Genomic DNA, 25,011 nt, shown 5'->3' on the forward strand with positions numbered 1-25,011 from the left:
ATAAATCATGCGTGGCAAACAAAGCCTTTACCTCAGTGAGGACTTTTCAAAAAAGATTATTTATTATGAAGGCTTTCAAACATATATAAAAATAGAGGAAATTAGTGTAGTAAGAGCCCATTAGCCCATGGGTATAATCCTGCCTATTAATACCTCCATCTGCTTCACCTTCTTTCTTGTTATTTTGAAACAAATCCCAGACATCTTATCAATTTATCTATAGTGCAATATATAGATCTCTAAAAGATAAGGCTTCCAAAAAAAAAAAAAAAAAAACCTACTGTACCATTAACACATCCAGAACAGCCCCTTAATATCATCAGATATTCTGACAGTGTTCATCTTTGCAGCTGTCTAGGAGGGCTGTTTTGCCTGGGGATGCCTGACTAGAGAGCCTGCTTGTTGCTTTTGACTGAGGGGAAGGTGACTGACAGAGGCGAGGCAGTGATATTTGAGCTGAACCTTTGAAGAGGGGCCTAGGCAAAGTCAGAGCTGGAGCAATTAGGGAATCCTGGGCCCTCGTTTTACAGCACTAGCCCCAGTCCCTGGGACTGCCGCTCCGGAGGCTGATTTGGGGAAGCTTCTTGCCGAAACTTTGTGCCTTGCTCCTCTAGCAGTAAATGGGGTGAACTTTCCCACTTGCCTCCCCAGTTCCAGGGCCACCCAGGACCTTGAGGTCAGTAGGCCTGGGAGAATTCCTGGGAGGCTCCTCTCCTCCTGGCCCCTCCCCTGACCCCTGAGGCCACTTTGGAGCAAAACAGGATGCATTCAGGATGAGTGTCTTTCCCAGCTTGTCAGCTAATCACCAAGGCCCAGCTTGGAGCTTCCTCTCTCATTCATGATAAAACCTCTCACTGTCTCCCTTTTCCCTCCACCTCAGTGAGGGTGTGCTGACTTCCTCCACATCCGGGCCAGCCCTCCTCCACCCTCCTGTGGAGCTGAGGGAGAGGCCCTCATCCAGGCCTTTCTTCTGACTGCTCCAGAGCTGGCTGTGAGACCAGAGCAGGCTGTGAGAGGGCCGGGAGACCCCATGAGCGCTCTCCCTGGCTGCAGCCTCCTGCTCTTGGGCCGTCCTTGGGAAAGGAGTGGCTCCATTCCAACAAGCCTGGGGTCCTGCCACTGCCTGGTTAATGATTGAGCCACATAATAACCACCTTGAAAAGTCACCTCTGGGGGATGGCCATTAACCAACTCCCCGTCCACCCCTGGCCTTAAGGGGGATCCCCTCTTAACACTCACCTCCCTCAAGGGGACACTAACAAACATTCCTTCACGGGAACTTCCCGGAGCCAATTAAACTTCTGGCCCTCTGTTTTTGCTTGGGCAAACAAGTTCATTTGGGTGGTTATTGAGAAGGTCAGGGAATTGATAGGGATTCGGATGGGCAGTGAGGTAAGGGGAATCTTTAGGCATGAGTCAGAAGGGTCTGGGGGTCTTTCCAGGAGTCCCTCACCCTCTCAGGTCAATTTGAAAGAGCAAGAAATACCCACGCAAAGGATCTGCCGTTAGTGGGGCTGTGTGCCTGTCTGTTTTCAGTCCAGCTGTGGGTCACTCCTCCACACTAGGCAGAGACATGAGCCGTCAGTCATGCTGCTGCTGCTCCTGCTGTAAGGCTGAGGCCTCCACGGTGGAAGAGGAGACCTCCCTCCAAGAGCCTGCATCTTGACGAACAGTGGGAATTGGGAAGGGTCAGGTTAGGTCCCATTTGGAAAGCTCCGGACCCCAAGCAGTTTTCTGCAGTTTCAGTGAGAAGAGACGGAACCAGCATTTAGGGAACCAGTGGGGGCCTCCTACAAGTCAGGAAGCCTGCCCTCTGGTTGTGCCTCTCTGTAGCTACCTCAGCATGAGTGACTGTTACTTTCTCTGGGACTCAGTTTTTACAGGTGGTGTGCACTCAGTGGTCTCTCAGGTTCCATTCCAGCTGTAAGATTATGCATTCCCAGGCAAAACCTTTTGCTTGTCCACAAGGCAAAGGTCAGTTGGCTTTAAATTCTGCCAGGCCCGGTTACTACATTGTGCCAGTTGGCTGGTCAGTTTGAGCTGACCAGGCCTTGAACTGCCATAGCTTGGGTTTTGCTCGAGCATGGGCTTTTGTGCAGTTGCTCTCCAGTCCCCTCCCCGTGTGTGTGTGTGTGTGTGTGTGTGTGTGTGTGTGTGTGTGTCCCAAGGGGCTACCCTCTGACCCATTCAGCTACAGGTTAATGAGTGACCTGTTGGCCCTGGTTAGCAGCTGAAGGTGCTCCTGGGATCCCAGGTCTCTGAGGGAAGCGGCTCAGGGCTTAGCCAGCCCCACCCACCTTTATGCACAATACCCCAGAGGTAGAGAGCCAACCTAGCTCTGGGGAGAAGGGTCTTTAGGGGGCACTCAGTCCAATTCTCCTTATGAACCTAGATCTTCCTACCAGGGATTTGTGCAGCTCTTGTGCCCCCATCTTCAGTACCTGAGAGCTCAAGTTTTCAAAGCAATTGCTTTCATTCCTGGAACGTCCAAAAGCATTTGCTTATGTCGAACTGCACACCATATTCCTGTGGCTTCTACAACCCTGGATCCCAGCTCTGCCCCCTGGGACCATCTAGCCAGGGGCCATTCTCGCTGACTTCCAGAGGTCTGAGGACGGAACCCAAGTCCCCTCGCTTCTTCTGTAGGCCAAATAGCTTCAGTTCCTCCAAAGACTTCTCAAGGGACCTGGGACCAGTCCTCTTCCCAGCCTCATTACTGTCTTCTGCACGTGCTACGGTTTGTGGCCCTGGGAATGGGAAATGGGGCTCTGGAAGCCCCTCACTCTCTGTTTATTTCTAGCCTGAACTTTTTTTTTTTAAGATTTTATATATTTATTTGAGAGAGAGAGGGAGAACACAGGCAGGTGGAGCAGCAGACAAATGGAGAGGGAGAAGCAGACTTTCCACTGAGCAAGGAGCCAGATGTGGGACTGGATCTCAGGACGCTGGGATCATGACCTGAGCCGAAGGCAGATGCTCAACAACTGAGTCACCCAGCAGCCCCTAGTCTGAACTTTCCTACAAGACTTCTCCATTATCTTTTTCTGGTGGCTCCAGCAGTTGCATTCTGAACCCCCAGGGTCCTGGGTCCAAACAGCTCCTGCAGCTCTCTGATTTGTTTGTTGGTTAGGTCTGGCTGGCCTTCTTCTTGGTGCCCTCATAGCAGAAGGCAAGCCTGGTGAGAGGAAGTGCTCACTTCTGATGAGCTGTCTGCAGTGTATTCTGTGTGGCCTGTCAGTATATCCTGTTTTCCTGCCACTTACTTTCTTCCCTTGAGCTGGTGGAGGTCAGGGGGAAGGGAGTGTTTTGAGGAGCATCAAAGCCGGAAATGAGCATGAGCCATGCCCACACTGGGGCGTAGAAGGGTGAATCAGATGGGGAGAAACACCAACTCAGCCATTCCTCCTCTGCAGTTGATGATGAAGACCACGATGAGTATTCCCATTTCTTTCCATTTCCAAGGTACTTTCACTTCTACAATTCCACCCTTTTCTCAGAGCGGCCCTGGTAAGAGAAGCAGTGTGATCATTGCAGGTGCCCACCTGGGGCCCAGATGGGGGACAGGCTTGGTGTCTGAGGAGGGAGGATTCAGAGCCCAGGTCTCCTGATGCTCAGCCCTCACTATTTCCCCCAAACCACACCCAGCAGCTGAGGCAGCTGGGGCTGACTCCGCTGCTTCCTCACCACAGAGGAACCTCTGCCCAGGCTGAAACTCTGTTCCCATGGTGGAGGGAGCAATCTTCAGGGGAGGTGGCCAAGGATTTCCTGTCTTTTATCTGGGCTGGCCAAAGGCTGGCCTGTCTGAGGTGTGAGACACGCACTCACAGCCAGCTTTTCTGCTCCCGGTCAAGGTCACGTCAGGCTGGGGCTATGAGCAGGCAGCTTGGGAAGTGCTTCGCCACAGACATCTGCCCTGAGCAGCCCTCACCTGAGCAGGGCCTTCTAAATGGCAAAACCAAGAAGGGATGTGGGAAAGGGGCCAGAATGGAGATGAAGTGAAAGGCATACAGAGCTGTACATCCAGAGTTTGGGGCAGGAAAGTGTGTCATGGTGGGGAGCAGGGGCTCTGGGATAAACAGCACTGGGTGACTTTGGGCCAATCACTTAACCTCTGGGAGCCTCCATTTTGTCAACTGTAAAATGGAGCTATAGGTACCTACCTCATGGGGTTGTTGAGTCATAAATCCAATAATATGAACAGGATTCTTCTTATTGTTGTTGTTTAGTGGCACTTTCTGCCACCTTATCTCTTTGCTGTTTTTCACTGACCTGGGACTGTGCTGCACCCAAACATGTGGCCCCCGAGGCCTTAGGTCTTCTCTGTCCCTCAGATTCCACTTCCTCACAAAAAACATTCCTGGGCCACACTCACCTGGAGGGGAGGGATCCTTCTGGTCTCCTCGAGTGAGGAGTGACATTTATGATCACGCTAACAACAATAATAATAGTAAACTCTTCTAAATTCTTGACACCTTTGAACTTAATTAGCTCCCATGGTAATTCTGTAAGGTAGGTACTGCTATTCTCCTCACATTTTACATATGAAGAAGTATACAGGGAGAGGCTAAAAGAAGAACGGACTCAAGGTCACATGGCTAGGGAATCATGGAACTGGAATCAGGACCCAGGTAGGCTGAGTCTACCACCCACACCCTTAGCAACGGTGCCATGCCTCTCCTCCCTTTTTGGGGTGGCCAGCCAGGAGGCCAGAGCTCGGGCTTGGGTCTCCCTTCCACCCCTGACTGCTTATTTTACCCATCATGATCAGTCTTTCCTGGGCAGACAGTCCCTAGGTCCTTGCCTGCTCCCTCCCCAGCAAGGCAGACAGATGGAGGGGAGAGAAAATCAAAGGGCTGGGTATTGAGGCTTTAAGCAGAGCTGCACAGTGGGGGCGGGTATACAGGAGGAAGCTGGGGAGGTGGTTCTGACAGCAGCAGGCCTGCCTGATTAGCACCTTCCAGGACTAAGGGTGCTGGGTGGCATCAGGGAAAGGAGACACTCTATTGAGCTCTCCTGACAACCAGAGTTCATTATTTAGAAGGTGTGGGTGGTTAGGGGCAGGTGGAAGGCTGGCTGAATTAACTTGCTTGACCCTTCCAGCTTGGTGTGGTCCATGCTGGTATTGGGCATGTGGAAGGGTAAGCTTTTGTCCAGAAGCTCTGCCTTCCCCACAACGTTCCCACCTCTGGGCCCATGGGGGGCTAAAGACTTCCTTCCCATAGGCTGTACCTCCTTTAGAGCTCATTCTCTGTGATCTTGCCTGCAAACAGAGGCCAGAGAGTGCTTCAGAGGATAGCCGACCTTAGCATCTGCTTCCCTGAGAAGTATGGGCCTGATAGCAGCTCTGGTACTGTACTCCAGGAGAGTTTGGCTTTTGCTCAGTTTCAGACCCTGGTGCCTAGCATGGGGCCTGGCACAGGGTAGGATTGGATTTGGAGGGGAGAGCCTAGGGAGACAACATGGGAACAGATCAACAGGTTGGTTGTGGTCATTTAGGCAGGCTCCTGGTCCTCGTCCATAGTCCAGTGGAAGCCACTTGACCTCCTATAGCCTCAGTTTTCCCATTTGTGCAGTAGGTCTGTTTCGGACAGGGCTGTCATGGGGACCACAAGAGATGTGGGATGGTCAGGTGTTTTCTCCACTGATGGGAAGTTACTTCAGGCTCAGGGTTCATACTGCACAACTCCTGGCCTATGTTTCTTGTGTCCACAGCCAAGGCAACTTCTATTTAATGAGTATTCTAACTTGGTGGACTTGGAGGACTCTGGATCTAGACTGCCTGGATTTGCACCTTGACCCACTACTTCCTAGTTGCTGATTTAGGGCAAGTTACTCAATATCCCTGGGCCTTAGTTTTGTCATCTGTCAAATAGAAATTTCATAGCACTTAGCCCCTGCAGGGTTGTTGTCAAGATTCAGTGAAATAAACCATATAAGAAGTACTTATGCTGGGGACCCAACAATGACTTGGAACCCTTTGCTTGTTATTATCTCATTTTATACTTGCAAAAACCTCCTGACATCAGGGATATAAACATGTCACTATTTTACAGCTAAGGACACTGAAGCCCAGAGAAGCTAAGTCTTGCCCAAAGAGATCTGTGTAAAGTTCTTAGCTTGGGGCTTGGCACATATTAAGTGCTCAGTAAATATTAATGTTTAATCTTAATTATTGTTAATAATGACATTCGGTATCCTTAGTATTATTATTAGTAAGGAACACAACCACAGCTAAGAAGTAGCAGAGCCAAGACTAAAAGCCACAGTCACTAGCCTGTTAGTCTTCCAACTGCACCTGAAAACCTCTATTTCTAGATATTACACAGTTATTAGGTTGCCATTTAGATTCTCCTTCCCTTCACCCCAGGTGGCCTAAGCATGCACATGGCCACCCCTGCCCACAAAGCTAAGCCCCCCCCCCCCCTTTCTGCACAGAATCACAACCCTCCCTTTGGCTGCAGAGCTCAGGGGAGGCTTGTATCCATTGGCTTCTAGAGGGGGAACAGACCCTGTGAAGAGGTTACTTCTCTTGGGCCTATTTTCTTTCTGTAAGAGACAATATTTTTTTCTGGGTCTCAGGGTGGGGCCAGGCTCCTTCAAGGCATTTCCTGCCTGCGGGTTTATATTTGGCCTCAGCAAAAGGAAAAGGAAGTAGGCAAGGGGGGTGGGATGTAGAAGTGGAGACACAGGTTCAAGATGGGTGAGTGCCAAGACTTTGCAGGCCAAGAGAGGAAGCAGGAGACGGTGCATGTCCCTTGCCCTGTGGGCTTGGGGGCCCTCACAGGAGCTTGGGATGGAAGAGCTGAGGGTTCCTTGGGGCCAGAATGTCTTTGTCCCTAGGCAGAGATTATTTTCACATCTTACACCTCTGGGCCTTGGTTCTTGGCCGTGGTTTCTGCCCTGGGGCAAAGTGTTCTGCTGGTCATCTAGTTGGCTGAGTTGCAAGCGTGTCTCCTCAGTTCTGTGTCTTTGCTGTAGTGATATCAGAGGAATGGGTGGAGGCAGAGGCCCGCACACTGTTTAGTTGGAAAGCAGGACTTCCTGCCTAGGTGTTGCCAGAACATTCTGTAGCCCTTACCACAATGCAGTGGGGATACTGAGACCGATAGGACCCAGTGCCGTGGGACTCCAGTTGAATGGGGCAGACAGTCTCATGTGCAGCTGAGAAGGTAATGGAAATGCGTAGGGGGTAGGGGTCACTTAATTTAAGTGATCCGTTAGTTGGTAGGGGATTTAGTGAGAGGTCAGGGAAGGAAGATCTCATGGGACGTTTGACCTCCATCTTGATGAATACTGGGAGTTTGCAGCTTCGAGTCAGACTGAGTCTGGGGTGCTGAAGGCCTCACGTGCCAGGTGAAAAGCAGTCTGGTTGTTGCCCTGGGCTGTGGGCAGGGGAGCCTGCAAGGCAGAGTGGAGTGTGGCCAGGTCAGAACTGGGTTCTTGTAAGAAGAAGATGGCAGGACAACTTATTGAAAGGAGAGACTAGAGGCTGGGAACTTGGAGGCTTAAGTGATCCAGGCATGCCAACCTAGAGCACAGTCAGGTGTGGGAAACCATGACCACTTGATGGAAAAGTTGATAGAACTTAGTGATTAAATACACAAGTTGAGAGAGGACAGACCAGGATGACTGGTAGGTTAAGCCTGGGTGTTCGGGTGCCTTGGGAGGCAGGAAAGCCAAAGAGCCAGGTTGGGAGGGGAAGATGGATTTGGTCTTGGTGCCCACTGAACCGTGGGTCTGCCACTCAGACTTACTGGAGTCTGCCAAAAGAGTGTGCAGGAGGAGCACAGCTCCTCTACTGAACCAGCCAGGGAGAGTCATACACACTCCCCTCTGGGTTTAGATTTTGGTTAGTGGCCACTAGGAGACAGAAAAATGGAGGCCCAGACAGAGTTGGTGGCTTGCCTGAGGTCACCCAACAGGTTTCTAGCACAGTTAAGGCTCTTAGAATGTAGTTCTCTTGACCTTCAGTCCGATAATCTTTCCAGCCATACCATAGTGGAGAGCAGTTCGTTGGTCTACCATCTGCCCCAGACTAGTTAGGTGGGCATCTCTTGCCTACAGCTTGGTGACTGGAGGTGTTGGAGTAGTGCACAACTTATGAAAACACCTGTCCTTTCTTGTAACCATGACCTTGTCAGAGCACTTGGGACTGGGTTGGGGGCAGGATTCCCTGAGGGTAAGAAAGTTAATGGAGTGACTGCCCCTGAGCAGGTGGCAGCTTTGACCTTCACTGTCACAGGAAAGCCCTGGGCTGGGTCAGAATGTCCACCGCCTGCTTTAACCCTGCTGTACCCAGTGACAGCCTGGGAGACCACAGACTGGACTCTGGTCTCAAACTTTTAAGCAGCCCCGGGAGGCCAGAGGCCTGGTTTTGGTCCCAGTACCCTCCTGTTCCTCCCTCACTTAAAGCTGTACACCAAATCTCAGACTACAGCTCCGTCGGGGAGAGGGGTGCAGTTGGGGATTTCTTGTATAACTTCCATGTTTTTAAAAACTCTCAACTCAAACTGCCACCTGTCCCTGGCTGACCTGCGGGATCAGTGTTTCCACAGACAAGGGACCTCCACTGAATCATGCATCCAGTCTTTGCCTCATCCCTCAGGACATCTTCAAGGAGTGGTTGCCTGAGGCCCCCAGGTAAGGTGGAGACTGACCTTGGGGTCACAGTTCAGGACTGGAGTCTGCCTTTCTTTCATTGTGGCGACTGTCCTGGAGCCAATATATTTCTAGACATTGCCAAAGGTCCCCCAGGGCATAACGTTGTCCCTGGGTGAGACTCCCTGAGGTCCTGTGGCTTTGGTGCAGACATGTAGCATTAAGGAGAGAGGGCTATTTGAATGGAGAGCCGCACGTGTCAAACTGCCACTAGTCAGCCGGAAGATGCAGTGGATTCAACATGCTGCCACCCAGCCGCATGGTACTGTCCCTTCCTGGGCTGTGTGTGTCGGTGGTGCTGCAGTTCTGATGGGGAGACTCCCTTGCATGGGCTTGGGAGCTTGGTATCCAGCTGCAGCTCTGGCTAAGATTGACACAGCATCCCAACAGGTGCAGCAGGGGCCCCATGTCCTGCCTGTGACCTAACAGGCTTGAGGCCAGCCAGTGGCTAGCGCAGCCAAGCTGGCTGCTTAAAATCCAGCAGCCTTTCCTGTGCCCCTGCCTCCTGTGGGGTTTGGGATGTGGGATGAGAGCTATTTTGGTGTTGCTGCTTTCTCTCCCTTTGCCCCCCTCGCCCATGAGAATCAAGTAAGAACTGTCATTCCTGCTATGAGCAGCAGTAGTGGGGAGACGAGTATACCCAGTGTCCCGCCGAACAGGGTACTGCAGACCCCTCCCCCCCACCGAATGTCCCATTCAAGGTCAGGAAGTGAAGTCTTGGCAGTCGTAAAAGTCATGACAGCTGTTACAGCTGTTAGTATGAGCCCTTGTGAGAGCTCCTCTCCCTCTGTCCCTTGGTGGGTGGGGGATAGCCAAACAGACACCTGTTGCAGCATTTGTGCAAATTTGAATGGAGCCCCACCTCTGAGGGATCCAGGGATCAAGGCTGGGTGGGCACCCTTCTTGTGGCCTAGGCTCCTTAGCTTATATCCTTACAGGAGGGTGAAATGAGCTGCTAATAAGCATTTGAGGCCAAGTGAGATCCAAGCCCCCTGCCAGAAAGACAACATCTCTTCCTTAGACAGGATCCCTCTCTGGGAGTGAAGGTGGGAAAAGGAGGAGGGCTTTGCATTTCCCAAGAGAAATGGGCCAAGAAGCCATTTGCCAAGACCTAGCATTTCCCAACTATAGTAATGGGGCCGGGGTGGGGTGGGGTGGGGGGCTTCTGCCTACCTGGAATACCAGCTTGACCTTACAAAGTCTACCTCGGAAACTTGGGTTGTCACACAGACATCAGCATCCCAGGTCTTTCTCTACTCCCTCAGAATGCTGGCTTTCCCTCCTGTGCTCACTAAAGTTGGGAGAGACCATGCTGATCCCAGACCTTGTTTGGAAGACACTCGTCCTACAGTGAGGGCCAGTGAAGGAGATGTTTTTCCAAACATAAAGCAAAGTAAGGTAAAGGAAATTGGCACATTTGCTGAAAGATTCTTTATGGAGTAGGACAGCTAACTGTTTGACTAAATTACCTTCACAGACACCCACAGACTCGCCCTCCCCTGTCCCACCACATGCATTTGTATTACCACTCATGGCTCTCTTGCTCCTTGTCTGGGGCCTGGAGAGAACATGGACCAGTGATTAGAATGGGCCTGAGTCTGGCCTCTGGCTAGAATCTTTCCAGAGACCTATGCTGTGGCTTTTTGGCTGACTGTGTTTGTTCAGGGCAGTGGTGCTCTTTCTTGCCTGCACTCAAGAATCATGTAGAAAACTCTCAAAAACAAATGAAAGCTTTCCCATAGATTCTAATTTAATTGGTAATGACTGGGGCCCAGACATGGGAATTTTTAAAAAGAGTTTATATATTTATTTGAGAGAGAGAGAGAGAGAGAGAGAGAGAGCACACACACATCCACATGCATGTGCTTGTGAGCATGAGTGGTGGGGGGCGGGGCAGAGGTAGAAGCAGACTCCCCACTGATCAGGGAATCCCAATGATGATGATGATGATGGTGTCACCACTGCCTAGGATCATGCCCTGAGCCTAACCGAGGGAGCCACCCAACTAACCCCCAGGTCCTGGAATTTTTAAAAACTCTCAGACTATATAATGTGTGGTCTGAGTTGAGAGGTTACTATTTTGGTGGTAACAAGGATCCTGTTGACTGGGGCCTCTGTAACATCCACCCATTGCTTGTCCTGGGTTCTGAGTCTTACCTGGTACCTATGCCTGGAGATGGGTTTTGGGTTGGGAAAGAGTAGGCAGAGTGGGGTCTGAGCAGCTCTCTCATAGCCCACTGAGTGACCACAAAGTAGAAGGACTCAAGTCCCCTGAATGTGGCATGAAGAGGGTGGGGTTGGTGATATTGGCTAGGTGAGGCCCAACTTCCCTAAACTTAGTTGGCAATTGCTTTTTCTTCCCCTCCTAGCTCATGCTCACTTTTTAAAAAGTAGGACAAAATCTGAGCTGAGGCTCACCAACTGTGAATGTGTGCATACCAAGGTCAAGGAGTCTTTTTTTTTAAGTTTTTCTTTAAATTCCACTTAGTTAACATACAATGTAATAATAGTTTCAGGAGCGGGGGGGCAAGTTCAAGTAAACTTAACAAAAATTGTGCTCTCTAATGATAACTTTCATACAGCCACTTTCAAAACCCGGCAAAACCTGACCCATTCCATGCAATAACCATGGACGTAGGCAGGAAAGCTTTTGGTCATCACTACCTAGTTCAAAATCCAAAGCTTAGGGAAAGAAGCAAGTTGGCTAAAGTGACTTAGGCAGCGAGTAGGGGAGCTGGCTTGATGGGAAAAAGCTCGCTCTTCGACTCACTTATCTATCATCTTGGAGCATGATTGCATTTCCTCCGTGGGAGATGTTGCTCGCCCTTTCCTGAGTGTGTAAGCTACCCTTGTTCATGCAGCATTTCTTGGGAACAGAAATGCTTTTCTCTGCGTTCTCTCCTTCTCAAAATAGAAGAGAGCTCTGTGCTAAGAGGCTCCTGGTACATGGCCTGTTTAAGTGTAGGTGTAGATCCTGTCATTGACCTCTAAAACCTTCTCCTGCTGTTCAGCCATTTTTCTTTGACACTCCCTCCAGGAAACCTGTGGGCATGGCCTTGAGACCTAATTTGATTCTGGAGCTTTTGAGTATGCCCCTGGCTCTGATTCTTATGGCTCAGATCACCTGGGACCATCCCCAGGTTTAGAGTCTGAGCCTAAATCTCTGTGGAATCCAGCTTGTGCCAGCTGAGTGCCATTCCTGACCTGTCCCAGCACATCATCCTAGCCTTGGCCAGAGCACAGCCTGCAAAATATAGCAGTTGAAAACTGCTAAAATCTGTACATCTGGACACAGAAGCAGGACAAGGGGACACAGACATTCCTTCATCGCTTGCATCGGCCTGCCCGGTGTCACTCTCCCTACCAGGCACAGAAGGCAATTCTGAGTCTGGAACACCTGGGCCCTAACCTCAGGGGAGTGGACTTGCTTGGGGTGAGTGGTCACTTCTGGTCCCAGCCTGGGCAGGCTGGGGTGGGTGGGAGGAGTAAACGCAAAGTACTTTAGCTCAGTCCTTAATCACCAAGACATATGTCTCTGACTGCTTCATCTGGGAGGAGCCTTAGGGCCTCCCCGACCTCCACGAGGTGGTGTAATGCTGGGAGGCAGTGTCCCTGACATCCTGTTGGGTAATAACCCATTACATTCTCCAGATTCCTGCCAGGGAGTACTTGCTGGGGATTCAGTCCATAGCCCTGCTTCAAACTCCTTGGCTCCTTTGTCTTTTGGAGCTATTGTGGCCTCTTTGAAATGTCTGCCTCTTAACTAACCTCACTTCCCAGAGCCATTTCGCTATAATTTTGACAGTAATGTGGATGCAGTCACTTTACAGACCCAAAAGGAAATGCCAGCTGGGTCTCTTTCTTCTGTTTGTTCTTTTTCCTTCAGACCCTTCAGTTAGTTGCAAGTATTTATACTATGTGTCAGGGGTTTTTGGTTATTGTTTTTTTTTCTCCCTCTTTAGTATTTAACTTAATGCTCTCAGTAGCTATTCCAAGTAGACTCTATTACCTCCATTTTACAGAGGGGGAAACCGAGTCTTACAGAGGTTAAATAACTTGCTCAAAGTCAGAGGGCTCATGACTGGTAGCACCAGGATTTCAATTCAGTCTTGTAACTCTACTCTATCAGAAGGGTGGAAAAAATTTAGGGGACATGGAGTTGGTTCCTTTGAGTGTGGGCCCTTGGTTTCCCTGGCATTTGAGGGCAGGTGGCATAACTCCATGGAAAAGAGAACTGGACAGGAAATGAAAAGATCAGGGTTGTACATGAACAGATATTTCTCCAAAGAAAAATCCAGATGGCCAGCAGGTGCATGAAAAGATGCTCATCATCACTTACCATCAGGGAAATGCAAACCGAAACTGTAAGGAGATACCATGTCACTCCTGCCAGGATGGCTAAAATCAACAACACAAGAAACGCCGGTTGTTGGTGAGGATGTGGAGAAAGGGGAACCCTCTTGCACTGTTGGTGGGAAAGCAAACTGGTGCAGCCACTCTCGAAAACAGAGTGGAGGTTCCTCAAGAGTTAAAAAGAGAACTACCCTATGACCCAGCAATCACACTACTGGGTATTTACCCAACGGGTACAAAAACACTAGATGAAAAAGGATACATGCAACCCTATGTCTATAGCAGGATTATTTACAGTAGGGAAGCTATGGAAGCGACCCAAGTGTGATGAATGGATAAAGAAGATATGGTGTGTGTACACACACACACACACACACACACTTACAGTGAAATACTACCTAGCCATAAATGAGAATGAAATCTTGCCATTTGCAACAACATCGATGGAGCTAGGGGGCTTATGCTAAGCGAAATAAGTCAGAGAAAGACAATTTAGGAAACAAAACAAATGAGCAGAGGGAAAAAGAGAGAGCAAGCAAGCAAGAAACAGACTCTCAACCATAAAAACAAACTGGAGGTAGGTTACTGGAGGGGAGGTGGCTGGGGGGATGGCTGTAATCAGTGATGGCGATTAAGGAGGGCACTTGTAATGAGCACTGGGGGATGCATGGAAGTGTTGAATCGTCATATTGTACACTTGAAACTAAAATAACACTGTATGTTAAGTAATGAATTTAAATATAAAAGAAGGGGCGCCTGGGTGGCTCAGTGGGCTAAGCCTTTGCCTTCAGCTTGGGTCATGATCTCAGGGTCCTGGGATTCAGCCCCACATAGGGCTCTCTGCTCAGCGGGGAGCCTGCTTCCCCCTCCCCCTCTTCCTGCCTCTCTGCCTACTTGTGATCTCTCTCTCTCACTCTCTCTGTCAAATAAATACATAAATAATCTTTGAAAAAAAAAAGAAAAAGAAAAGATGAAGGTTATAGTCTCAACTGTGACACACAAATAACTGTGGGAGTTGGAAAAGCCTCTTGGGCCTCAATATGTCCCATACTATAACTTTTTTAAAGTGCTGATTTGGGGGCATCTGGAGGGCTCAGTCAGTTAAGCATCTGCCTTCGGCTCAGGTCCTGATCCCAGGATCCTGGGATCGAGCTCCATATCGGGCTCCCTGCTTAGTGGGGAGTCCACTTCTCCCTCTCCTCTGCCTGCCGCTCTGCTCTCTCTCTCTCTAGATCTCTCCAATAAATAAATAAAATCTTTTTAAAAAATGTTGATTTGGAGAATCTCACCACAGAACAATTAAATCAGCCTCTGAGGATGGGGACCCAGGAAACTGGTATTTTTTAAAGCTTCCTAGCTGATTGTGATATGCATCCAAGGGTGAGAATCCTTGAGCTAGGTAATATAGGCCAGTACTTCTCAGACTTTAATGTGCATGCAGATCAACTCAGGATCTAGTTAAATAAATGTCAATTCTGATTCGGTAGGTCTGGAACTCTGCATTTCTAACCAGGTTCCCAGTGATACTGATGGCTGCCGGTCCAGGGATCACACATAGAATAGCAGGAGGCTTGAGGGCTCTAGGTAGCAGTGAAAGAACTTGGTGCCCTCTTGTGTGACCTTGTTTCCTTCCCAACAACCCTGGCTAGAGCCTAACACAAGAGGAGCAGGTGGCTCGCCACTCTCCTGTGGGCTCTGCCTCCGTGGCTTGGGTAGATTGTGCAGGTATTTGAGATGTACACTTAATTATTGCACTCTCCCACCTCCTTCAGGCTTAGGAAGGAGCCCAGGAGTCATGGACAGGCTAGTGCTTCTCTCCTTCCTTTCGCTCTTTGTTCTGCCGCTAACCACAAAGGACTGAGTGGACTTTGAAGGTGTGTCCTTGCCATGCAGGCCTATCTCTGGAGTTCACAGCCCTGCCTGGGGTGGCCATCCCAAACCCATGGTCCTTTAGGGGTGACTGTTTCCTTCTGTGCCTGCCTTTCTGGAAACTCCTAGCAGATCCCTCCTTCGGGACCTTCTCTTTGTCCTGATGATGGGATAGCAGAGCTGGCTTCTGGCAGGGGCTCTGAGGATGGATAAGGGCCTTCTCCTGGGGCTGTGGTAGGATCAGAAGACAGGGAGATGGTTATGGCAACTGGCTCAACTGTCCTTACAGCAAAACCATGTCCCTGAAATGCTTCCTGGGCTGAGGCAAAGTCCCTTCCAGCAGCTCTTAGCACAGTTCTCCCAGACTGCCTCTTGTCTAGAGACCTGAGTCCTCTCCCAGGCCTGCATTGCCCCCTGCCAGGGGGTCTGGGGGACTGCTGGCTGAGCTCTGTGGAAACAAATGCCTTCCAGGACCTCTCAGAAGTCCTGATGACCCTTAGATCTTTGTCATAGGTTAGAAGGTTGCAGTAACAAAAAACATGTGCATGTGCACAGATTCGGTTGCATGCACAGACTGAGGGGCCTGTCCATGTGCATGTACAGGAGTGCCATCCCACATTGATATTCATGGATCATGGACCTGAGCAGACTTGGCTGCAACTGTGAGCAGAGGGAGATGCTGGGGGTGGCCCTCATTCTGGGAAATGCACAGATGTTCATCTCCACCACACTCCTGTTTGCCCCCAAAGCTGTCAGGGGAGCCAGAGCCTTCTCCCCTCCCCTCCTCAAATCCCCATCAGTGTGTGACCCTTGAGAAGCCTGTTGTTTTTTCTAACCAGCTTCCACCTTTCTGTCATCTTCCCTCCCTTGGCTCCCCACCCGGCATTCTCTCAAGTACTGTTTTGTCTTTTAACTTTCCGGTCCCAGCTTCTAGGGCCTCATCCTGGATTTTCCTGCAGGAAAGCCCTGGAAAGCAAGAGCTATCCCAGTCTCAGAGAAACCTCACCAGTCTCCTTGGAGTCCCCTGGTCATGGGTGCTAAGGACCAGGGCTTTGCTGATGGTATTCAGCCCACCCAACCTCCTTTAGTCCAGGTGCATGTCTCTGCTGAGGCTAGTAGGGGTGCTGAGCCTTCCCAGCACAGAGGTAGGAAGCTAATCCCACCACTGCCCTCTAAGATTCCCACAGGTCTGCACTGCGTTATCAGGACAATCAGCACTGGATTATATCACATAGGCCTAACCACTGGGGAGAGCTGGAGCAGTCCCAGGAGGCTCCCCGGGGAGGGAGGGCTAGAAATCGATGATGATGTGTGGCCAGGGAGGGTGAGCACCGGGGAGGCTGCCAGATCAGAAGGGTAGGAGCCCTGAGGAGGAGTCAGACTGAGTTTGAACTCTGGCCCCAGCACTGCTACTTTGGTCAACTGTGAAACTATGGAGGAGTCCCTCCCTTCCTGAACCTGTCTAGAGAGCCATAGAATAGAGAGAATACAACCTTCTTCATGGCATGTTGTGTGTGCTAAGTGAGATTCAGTTATCAAAGTGCTGGGGAATATTACATAGAATAATGGTGGGAAAGAGAAGGCTAATCCTTGAATATTTTGTATCCCTGACTGGAGTAGGATGGCCTCCCCAGGGCCATGGAAGGGGGACAGCTTCCCGAAGAAAGGAAAGGTGAAGACACAGCTGTGGCTTCTTCCCCCAGCAGTACTCCTTGACTCCTTCCTTTCTTGGGGGTTGCTGCTGGTGGGTTCTGTTCTTGGGTAGGTATGGTAGAGTGAGAGGAGCAGTGGGACAGGCAGAGAGTGAGGCTCAAGAAGGGTGTGCCAGGACATACAGAGGGTTGGGTGTGGGAAACTGAAGGTAAATCCTAGCAGCGAATATGCCAGACCTCACCATGTTCTCCTTGCCATTTCTGGATCACGAGAACTCGAGGTGAGGCAGTGTACACCCAGGGTGGCTCCATTCCAGCACCCAGCTAACCCCATTTCTTGGCCTATTCCTGTCCCTCTGTTCCATTTTAGAAGCTGAGGCCAAGAGAGCATGCAAGTGGCTCCGAGCGACAGGATTCCCTCAGTATGCGCAGCTTTTTGAGGGTAAGGCTACTCTGTTGCTCCCCTTTCCCTACCCCCAAATCTTGCCTTATCCCTCTTGTTTTTTGTTTCTAAAATGAGGCCAATCAGATCCTTTCTCCAACCACACAGGAAGCTGTGAACATTGGTCCTGCTCCCATCACGACCCCATCATCTCCAGTGGGTCACTCTGATTGGCTCTCCTAAGCTCTGGTGTCACCTCTATGTTCAAGTACATTGTCTCAACCAGGGGCCCTTGCACTATACTGCTTCTGAGGGTTGAGCCTCTGCATGGCCAGAATTTCTGTTTCCCTTCATTCTTCTGTTTTTCTTTAGAGTTGTTTATATTTGTTGTTCTAACTTTCCCTCTTCTTCCCACACCTCCCACTGTACCCTACCTTCACTCCCACTTTGCCAATAAAACAATCCTTGTCCAGGTCGCTGTGGACTTGCACATGATCAAATTCAGTGATCCCTCCCCAGTCTTAATCTCTTAAGAGCTTTCAGTGCAGTTGGCCACTCACTTCAGCTTCTGGAACACTCGCTTCAGCTTCTGGAACACTCGCTTCTCTTGGCTGCCTCTCTCTAGCTGCCACTGTAAGTCTTCTTATAATAGACTCTGCTTTCTCTAACTGGTGTCTAAATGTTGGGGGTATCCCAGAGCCCAATCTTGGCCTTTTTTCCCTCTCCACCTTTCTTTCCCAGGTGATCCTTCTCCAAGTACCACGTATCTTCTGGTGCTTCCCAAATAGTTCTGTTAGACCTCATTCCTGAGTTCCAGATTCATCTAGCCAACCGCCAATTCAGTATCTCATCTGTCTGATAGGCATCTCAAATGGAGCAGGTCTCAATTCCATCTCCTTAGGGCACTACCGTGCACTCAAGCCCCACAGCCAGGAATCACCCCTGAGTCCTCTTTCTCCTTCATCCTCCATTTCTCCTCCAGCTGGTCACTTTCTCCTTCCATGCTATATATCGAATCAGTCCACTTCCTACCACCTCTGCTGCCACCTCCTTTGTAACCCACCATCACTGCTCTCCTGTCTTAGAGCACCAGCCTCCTTCCTGCATCCCCCTTCTCTCGCCTCTCATCAGCCCATGGCAGCCAGAGGGACCCCGGGCCTCACTCTGTCATTTCTCTGCTGCTTTCCTGGCACACTCAGAATGAGGGTAAGCTCACATGCTTTATTCTGGCCAGCAAGACTATGTCACCCAACTTCTGTCTAGTCCCCTTCCATTTGCTTGCTACATCCCAGGCTCCTTCCTACCACTCCTTCACACCTTCCCTTCCTCAGAGCCTTAATGTTAGTCCTGCCTGGAATCCTCTTCCCAGGCTCTTGGCCCAGCCAGCCCCCTCTTACTCCGCAGGACTCGGCTCAGAAGTCACCTCTCTATGAGTGCCCCCGACCCCGCCAGCCTTCCTTGGCCCTATCATCCTGGCTAATGTCTTTTTGTGGCATTTAGAACTGTCTTATCTTGTTCCACACACGGTCTCTCCATGAAGGCAGGGATCATTTTTATCTCATTCACTGTTTGATCCCCAGTAGCTGGCACCAAGTAGGTGCTCAGGTAATGTCAGTTAAAGGAGAAAGTGGGTTTCTTTTGGCAGTCAGGCAGAGAGGTGTGGGATTTCCTGGATGCGTTGTCCTCCGACCCTACTCCTTCCTCTCTCCCCTCCCCTTCCTACATCCTAGGGAGTGGGCTCTCCTGTTTGGACAAGTAGGAGGAAATGAGGTATTGTTTGGCTGCACACTGCCCTCTCTGTCCTCACTCTCTCCCTGCTCCCACTTCACCTTGGGCCTGGAAAGAGGTTCCCTGTCTGAGTAGCCCAGGATTCAAAGGGGACTGGGGGCGGGGGGGGGGGCGAGCTTGGCTCTTGACGGTCACCCAAGTCCTCGGGCCCGCCATCTCCCAGGGACCTGCTTATTGCTGGGTCCTCTCATCCAGCTCAACCCTCCTTTCCCTCAACCCTGGACTTGCCTCTGATGGTCAACCCCAAGCTCCCTGGGCTTCTCCTTTACTCCAGGCTTGCTCCTTCTGCTTTGCTTTTTGCCTTCCAGCCTCCTCTCTTCCCTGGCCTCCCCTTTTTCTTCCTCAAGGGTTGCTGGCACTGAGTTTCTGACCTACTACTACCGTGACTCATCTTGGCTTCTTTTCCGCCATACAGAAGGTCTGTTTCCTCTGGATATTGGCTCTGTGAAGAAGGACCACGGTTTTCTGGACGAGGACTCTTTGGGGGCCCTGTGCAGGTAGGGGGCGCTGGGGGCCAGGCCTGAGAAGTCAAGGCCCGGCTTGTGGGCTTTCCTGGGAAAGAATCAGTCCCCAGCCCTTTCACCAGAGGAGGAGCCCAGCCTGTAACAAAGCTTCTCTGCAGCAGTCATACTGCTCACTCTGTTTTCTGTGTCCGTGTCCGTGACTCCTCGCCACACAGGCACTCGAGCCAGAGAGCCAAGATCTGGCCTTGATTCATTTTCTCCCTTCAGTTCCATTCCCCAGACATTCCTCTGCTTTGTCCCCCCTCTGCTTACACTGGTTTGGGCTGTGTTTCAGGCCAAACCACAACCTTTTGGATCCAGTTCTGTAGCCTACTAACTGGCCTTCCTGCCATTCCCCTCCTCACCCTGATCCAGACTCTCTCTCTACAGCTCCCAGTTTCAGCTTCCAAGCAGGTGCCCCTCCGCTTGGTGTGTGCAGCTGCCTACAGAGGAAAGTAAAGATTTTTAAACACGAGGCAGCTTTGCAATTGGGCTCTGACCAACCGTATCAGCCTCAGCGCCTCTGTCATACCAGCACTGGTCTGTTTACTGACTGTTTTCCTCTCTACCTTGTCACAGCCTCTTGTGGAAGCCTGGGATAGAAGTTCCCAGTTTTTTTTTTCTTTTTCTCCTTCCGAATCCCATCCCCCTTTGCGGAAGTTCCTTGTCCCACCCTCTGTATGCCTGCTGTACCTCCCTATATACTGTTCTTAAACTTGCCCCATGTCTGTCGTGGTTTATTTGCATATATGAGCTCCCAGAGGACAGAAGCCATGATCTCCCTAGCACTGTGTCTGGCACTGAAAGCTTCCTGAACACCAGGTCTTTGGAGATGTTCTGATGGCTCAAGCATGTAAAGTAGTGGATGGCATCTTGGGACTGTCTTGGTAGATCATTCCCTGCAGGCTTTGGCTGGGACCCTTGGTTGAGTGCTACTTTCTTTCCTTACAGGAGGCTGATGACCTTGAACAATTGTGCCTCAATGAAACTGGAAGTTCACTTTCAAAGCAAGCAAGTGAGTCATGACAAGGGTAGGGCCTGGGGACTTGTGGCACCATGGGGGAACCCAGGATATATGCAGACCACTTGCAAAAGTAGCTCCAGGGTCCTGGGACTCTGGGGTGTACAGAGCAGTGCCTTGGTCTAGCCTGGGAGTGAAGTATAAGGGACTCTATGATCCTGCTGTGTTTTGGCAAGTGTGGCTTAGAGGTTGGAGTCTGAGAACAAGTACCCTGGCCCATGGCCTCACACACCCGCCTTGGTACCCCTCTCCCCACTGAGTTTACTCATAACCTGATCCAGTGATGGCCCTTCCTCAGGGAAGTCTATCTGCCTCGTCTGCTTTGTGATGGCAAGAAATCCTTGCCTAGGGAGCAGAGACAGAATAATGTGGTAGAAAAATCACAGTCTATATGAGCTGAGGAGTCAAGATCCCCAGCCATGTCCCCATGAGGTCTTATACCCCTGAGCCTCATTTTCCCCATCTCTGCACTGAACTGGAGGGGAGCATTAATAGCCTCAAGGGGCCTTTCTGACTCTACCAATGTGAGACTGAAGAGACGGAGAAGATCCTCAGTCCACATGTAGCCCTGATGACCTCGTCCTTCTGTAGGGTCCGGCTTCATAGGTTTCTTCTAGGGCTTTCTCCACTAGAGATCTGGAGCCAGGAGGTTCAGCTAAGCTGGACTGGGAAGCAGGAAACCCCTGGAACCTGGTCCCAGCTCTGCCACCAACAGCTCAGTGGCCTTGAGCAAGCCTCTTCCCCTCTCTGGGCCTTGATTTCCCCATATTGCAAAGGAGAGAATTAAAATCCCCTTCCAGTTCTGGCATTACATAGTTCTAATCTAAGACCATAGCCTAGAGGCTTGGGGAGCTGCTGAGGACAAGAGGTCAAGACACCTGGATTCTAACCCTGGCTCTCTCACTGACTCACAGCATGCTACTGTATGACCTTGGGCAAGTGGCTTCTCATTTGTGGGTCAGGGTTTCCCCATCTTATTCTGTTGCTTCCAGAGCCAGCTCCCCACCTAGGACATGTCCTCTGTCAGAAAGCGGGGCCCTTTGCCTCAAAGTCCCCCAAGAGTTTGGAGGCAGAGTGTTGGGGGTACTAACAAGGGCTTGGGGAGTGGACTTCTCTGACTTGACCTGACCCCATGGCTCCGTCCCCAGAATGAAGACTCAGAAGAAGAAGAGCAGTGTACCATCAGCAACCATTGGGCTGTCCAGCAAAAAAGTAAATTCTGGTCCCACGGAGGGTCCTCTGACCTGCTGGCCCCCCCGAGCCCTGGCCTGCCGGGGACCTCCAGCTGTGAGAGTGTCCTCACAGAGCTCAGTGCCACTTCCCTGCCAGCCATCACTGTGGGCCTATCACTGGAGCCAGAGGACCTGCCCTCACCCTGCCATGTCCCCAGCCCAAGTAATCAGCTCCTCCTTAGCCCCACCCAGGGCCAAAAGGGTCCCCGGGACAAAGCCAAGAAGCACCGTTCTCGTAGCTTCCTTAAGCACCTTGAATCTCTCAGGCGGAAGGAAAAGGGTTGTGGTCAGCAAGCAGAGCCTGAGCGTGGCCCAGCCACCTTAGAGAAGACCAGCAAACCCTCCTCTTTCTGCAGTCGCCGCAGTTTCCTCTCTGCTGGATTCTACAAGGCCAAGAACAGGGCGGCCACCTCAGCTGGTGACGGTGGCGCTGCAACCCCGAGGGCCTGGGAGGCCTGGCCTGTGGCAGCATTTCAGCATCCACAGCGGGCGCACCAGGGTGACTGCCTTGTACACGTGCCCAGGGACCACAAACCAGGCACATTCCCTCGCTCCCTGTCCATTGAGAGCCTGTTTCCTGAGGACGGACACCGCCTGGCAGATTGGCAGCCAGGGAGGCCCCGGGGCTGTGAGGGGCGTCGGGGCTCCTGTGGCTCCACAGGCAGCCATGCCAGCATCTATGACAACATGCCCAAGCTGTACCCAGTGGAGCCTGTCCTGGCTGGCGCTGAAGCTGAGGAGGAGGAGGAGGGCAGCAGCAGCTATGCCCACCTAGATGACATTCTCCAGCATGTGTGGGGGCTGCAGCAACGGGTGGAACTCTGGTCTCAGGCCATCTACCCAGACCTGCGGACTAGAGAGAAGGAAGAGGAGGAAGAAGAGGAGGAAGTCATTTCATCCGTAGAGATGGCCATGGTTGAGGTCGGAGGGCAAGCTGAGGCTCTGGCCCAGGTGGAGGCTCCAGCCCGCCAAGGGTCCTCGGCCCTGGACCAGGCTGATGTCCAGCCAGTAGTCCCAGCTCAGATTCAGGTTAGGGCTGAGGTTGAGCCCCTGGCACAGGCACAGGCTGAGGCCGATACTGAGGCCCTGGGTCCAGCCCAAGATAATGGTCAGGAGGCGAATTCAGGTGGGGAACCCACCTCAGTCTCCAGCCTGTCTATGGAAGAAGGACACTCCATTCCTGACACCGTGGCCTCCTCCAGTGAACTGGACAGTAGTGGAGCCTCCGTGAATGAGCCCGAGGCCAGAGGCTCACCAGCTGAACTTCGGGCATCAGCACCACGTGAACGACGAGATTCAGGCGTTGGGGCCTCGCTTACTAGACCCTGCAGGTGGGAGTTTTGAGCAGGGGTGGGGACAGAGGACTCTGTCATGTCTCTCTGTCTCTCCCCATCCCCGTCCCTCCTCCTCCTTCTCTTCCTTTCCCTCTCTCCCTCATACAACTCTCCCTCAAGCCAGTATGTTAGTCCTGAGGCCCAGGGGCAGGGTCTGTGTTCCCTCCAGGTTAAGTTCAGGGCCTGCCTCTGCTGTGATTTTGAGCAAATTCTAGCTCCTCTTTGGGCCTTGCTTTCCCCATGTGCCAATCAAAGGTATTAGAGAAGATGGTCTCTCATCTCCAGCTTTGCCACCTTGGGTTCTCAGAGCAGCCCCTTTGCTGCAGTCTTGGAAGCAGAGTAATGGTGCTGCTTATTGGCCCTAGATGGCCCTAGATGGGCCTCAGCTCTGGGCCACCCACCCCGACGGCATCTTGGCCACCAGACAGCCCTGGAAACTGGCGTTCAGTTTTTCACCTGGGGGCCCAGTAGCAGTGCTGACAGTGGTCATATCTCCCCGCATTTGCTTTCTTTGGGGGAGAATAAAGGGACCAGAAGAGTGCAAACTTTCCTAAGATTTATCTGCACCTGTTCCCTTGGCCTTCTTGGCCCACCTCCTATCTTTTATCAGGAAGCTCCGCTGGCACAGCTTCCAGAACTCCCACCGGCCCAGCCTCAACTCAGAGTCCTTGGAGATCAACCGCCAATTCGCCGGCCAGATCCACCTCCTGCACAAGGGCTCACTGCTGCGGCTCACTGCCTTCATGGAGAAGTACACTGTGCCCCACAAGCCAGGATGGGTCTGGTGAGCACTCCTGGGCCACAGAGGGTTGGTGGGGAGCTTCTTGCCCAGGTCCCAACTCCCTCCCTGTTCCCAATCCAGGACCCTGGGAGGGTCAGCCCCCAGAAGGTGGGTACAAGTAGGAGGGGCCCAGAAGCCAGTAATGGTAGGTTGTGCCAGGCAGCTGGAGAGGCTGAGGCCCGAGAGGCCAGCATGGCTTGCACATGTGTCTGTGTGTGTGTATGGGGGGGGGTGTGCTCCTGGGATGTGTGTGCATGTGTGTGCTGTGTGCAAGGAGGAGTGGGGGTAGGGGACCCTAGGTCCTCAAGCCACACCTCCTCCATCCTAGCCTCCAGGCTGCCACCAGTGAGATTGTCCTGAAAGGCAGCTTTAGTTGCTGCTCTCCTGATAAACACCCTTCGTGCCCCCGTCTCCCTCTTCCCTCCCCCACAACCACTGCTGGAACCAAAGAAGGTCCAGCTTCCTTCCTATCATGACCCTTTCATGTTCTGGCCCTGCCCCAGCTGTTGGGTTCCTTAGCCTGCTGCCCTCAGGCAATGCCACCAGGTAGGCCACTGGGGTCATTGCTCTTCCCTCAATATGCCATACTCTTTTCTTCCCCTGCTTCTTTGCCTTTGTCCATACTCTTCTCTCTGCCTGGAATACCTTTTCCCCATTTCTTCTCTGGGACAACACCTACCTGTCCCTCAAGAGCCTGCTGAATGCCCACACCCTCCCTGAAGGCTTCTCTGATCCACTAGGTATGGTTCCCCTTCCTCGTAGGTCTTCCCCTAAGTTCTTGCTTGTTCCACCCCCGACCACATATAGTGTCCCTGCCTGTCGATGCAGTTATCCCCTCAAGCAGCCCGAGAGCTCCCTGTGTTCCTCTGGGACTCTCTAGGGCCGGGCCCTGAACAGGTGCTCAGGGAGTGTTGGCCCTGGGGACACGGTGTGTTTCTTACCCCACCCCCCCCATCCCTGCCCGAGACCCCTGAGACTGCACAGTCTCCAGGCTACATCTGGACTGGGCCCATGGCTCTCAGTGGACCTCTTGTTACTGCCCCAAACAGGTCAGTGCCCAAGTTCATGAAAAGGAACAAGAGCCCAGACTACCGGGGCCAGCACGTGTTTGGGGTGCCGCCCCTTGTACATGTGCAGCGCACAGGCCAGCCACTGCCGCAGAGCATCCAGCAAGCCATGCGCTACTTGCGCAGCCAGTGCCTGGACCAGGTGAGCCCTACTGGGGGACCTGCAGGGAGACAGCCCTGGGGAAGAAATCCAAGGCCAAGGAACTGGGTGGGGGGACCACTGGGGACTTTCTAGCCCACGAGAAACCTTTCTGGACTTTCCTGAGCTGAAGCTCCCCTCTGCCCAGCTCTCTGACCACTTCTTTCTGGCCCAGGCACTGTAGGCGCCATCTGTGGAAACCTGCCTTAGCCTAGGTCCTTTTCCTGCTCAT

At 51.8% G+C, this 25,011-nt stretch overlaps 1 protein-coding gene across 3 annotated transcripts in view; it reads left to right on the forward strand.

Moving 5' to 3' along the window:
* STARD8 (StAR related lipid transfer domain containing 8) overlaps nt 1-25,011 on the forward strand; it is a 40,911-nt gene that overhangs the window by 10,540 nt on the left and 5,360 nt on the right. For 2 of the 3 annotated variants that reach the window (XM_059156989.1, XM_059156990.1), the window contains exons 2-7: nt 16,903-16,974; nt 19,118-19,199; nt 20,157-20,220; nt 21,375-22,789; nt 23,403-23,576; nt 24,623-24,782. In XM_059156989.1, coding sequence (XP_059012972.1) covers nt 16,903-16,974; nt 19,118-19,199; nt 20,157-20,220; nt 21,375-22,789; nt 23,403-23,576; nt 24,623-24,782 — 1,967 coding nt within the window. The remainder of the gene's footprint in view (nt 1-16,902; nt 16,975-19,117; nt 19,200-20,156; nt 20,221-21,374; nt 22,790-23,402; nt 23,577-24,622; nt 24,783-25,011) is intronic. The other variant, XM_059156991.1, reaches the window with a different exon arrangement.

This window comes from Mustela lutreola, chromosome X, assembly GCF_030435805.1.
Source record: "Mustela lutreola isolate mMusLut2 chromosome X, mMusLut2.pri, whole genome shotgun sequence".
NCBI lineage: Eukaryota > Metazoa > Chordata > Mammalia > Carnivora > Mustelidae > Mustela > Mustela lutreola.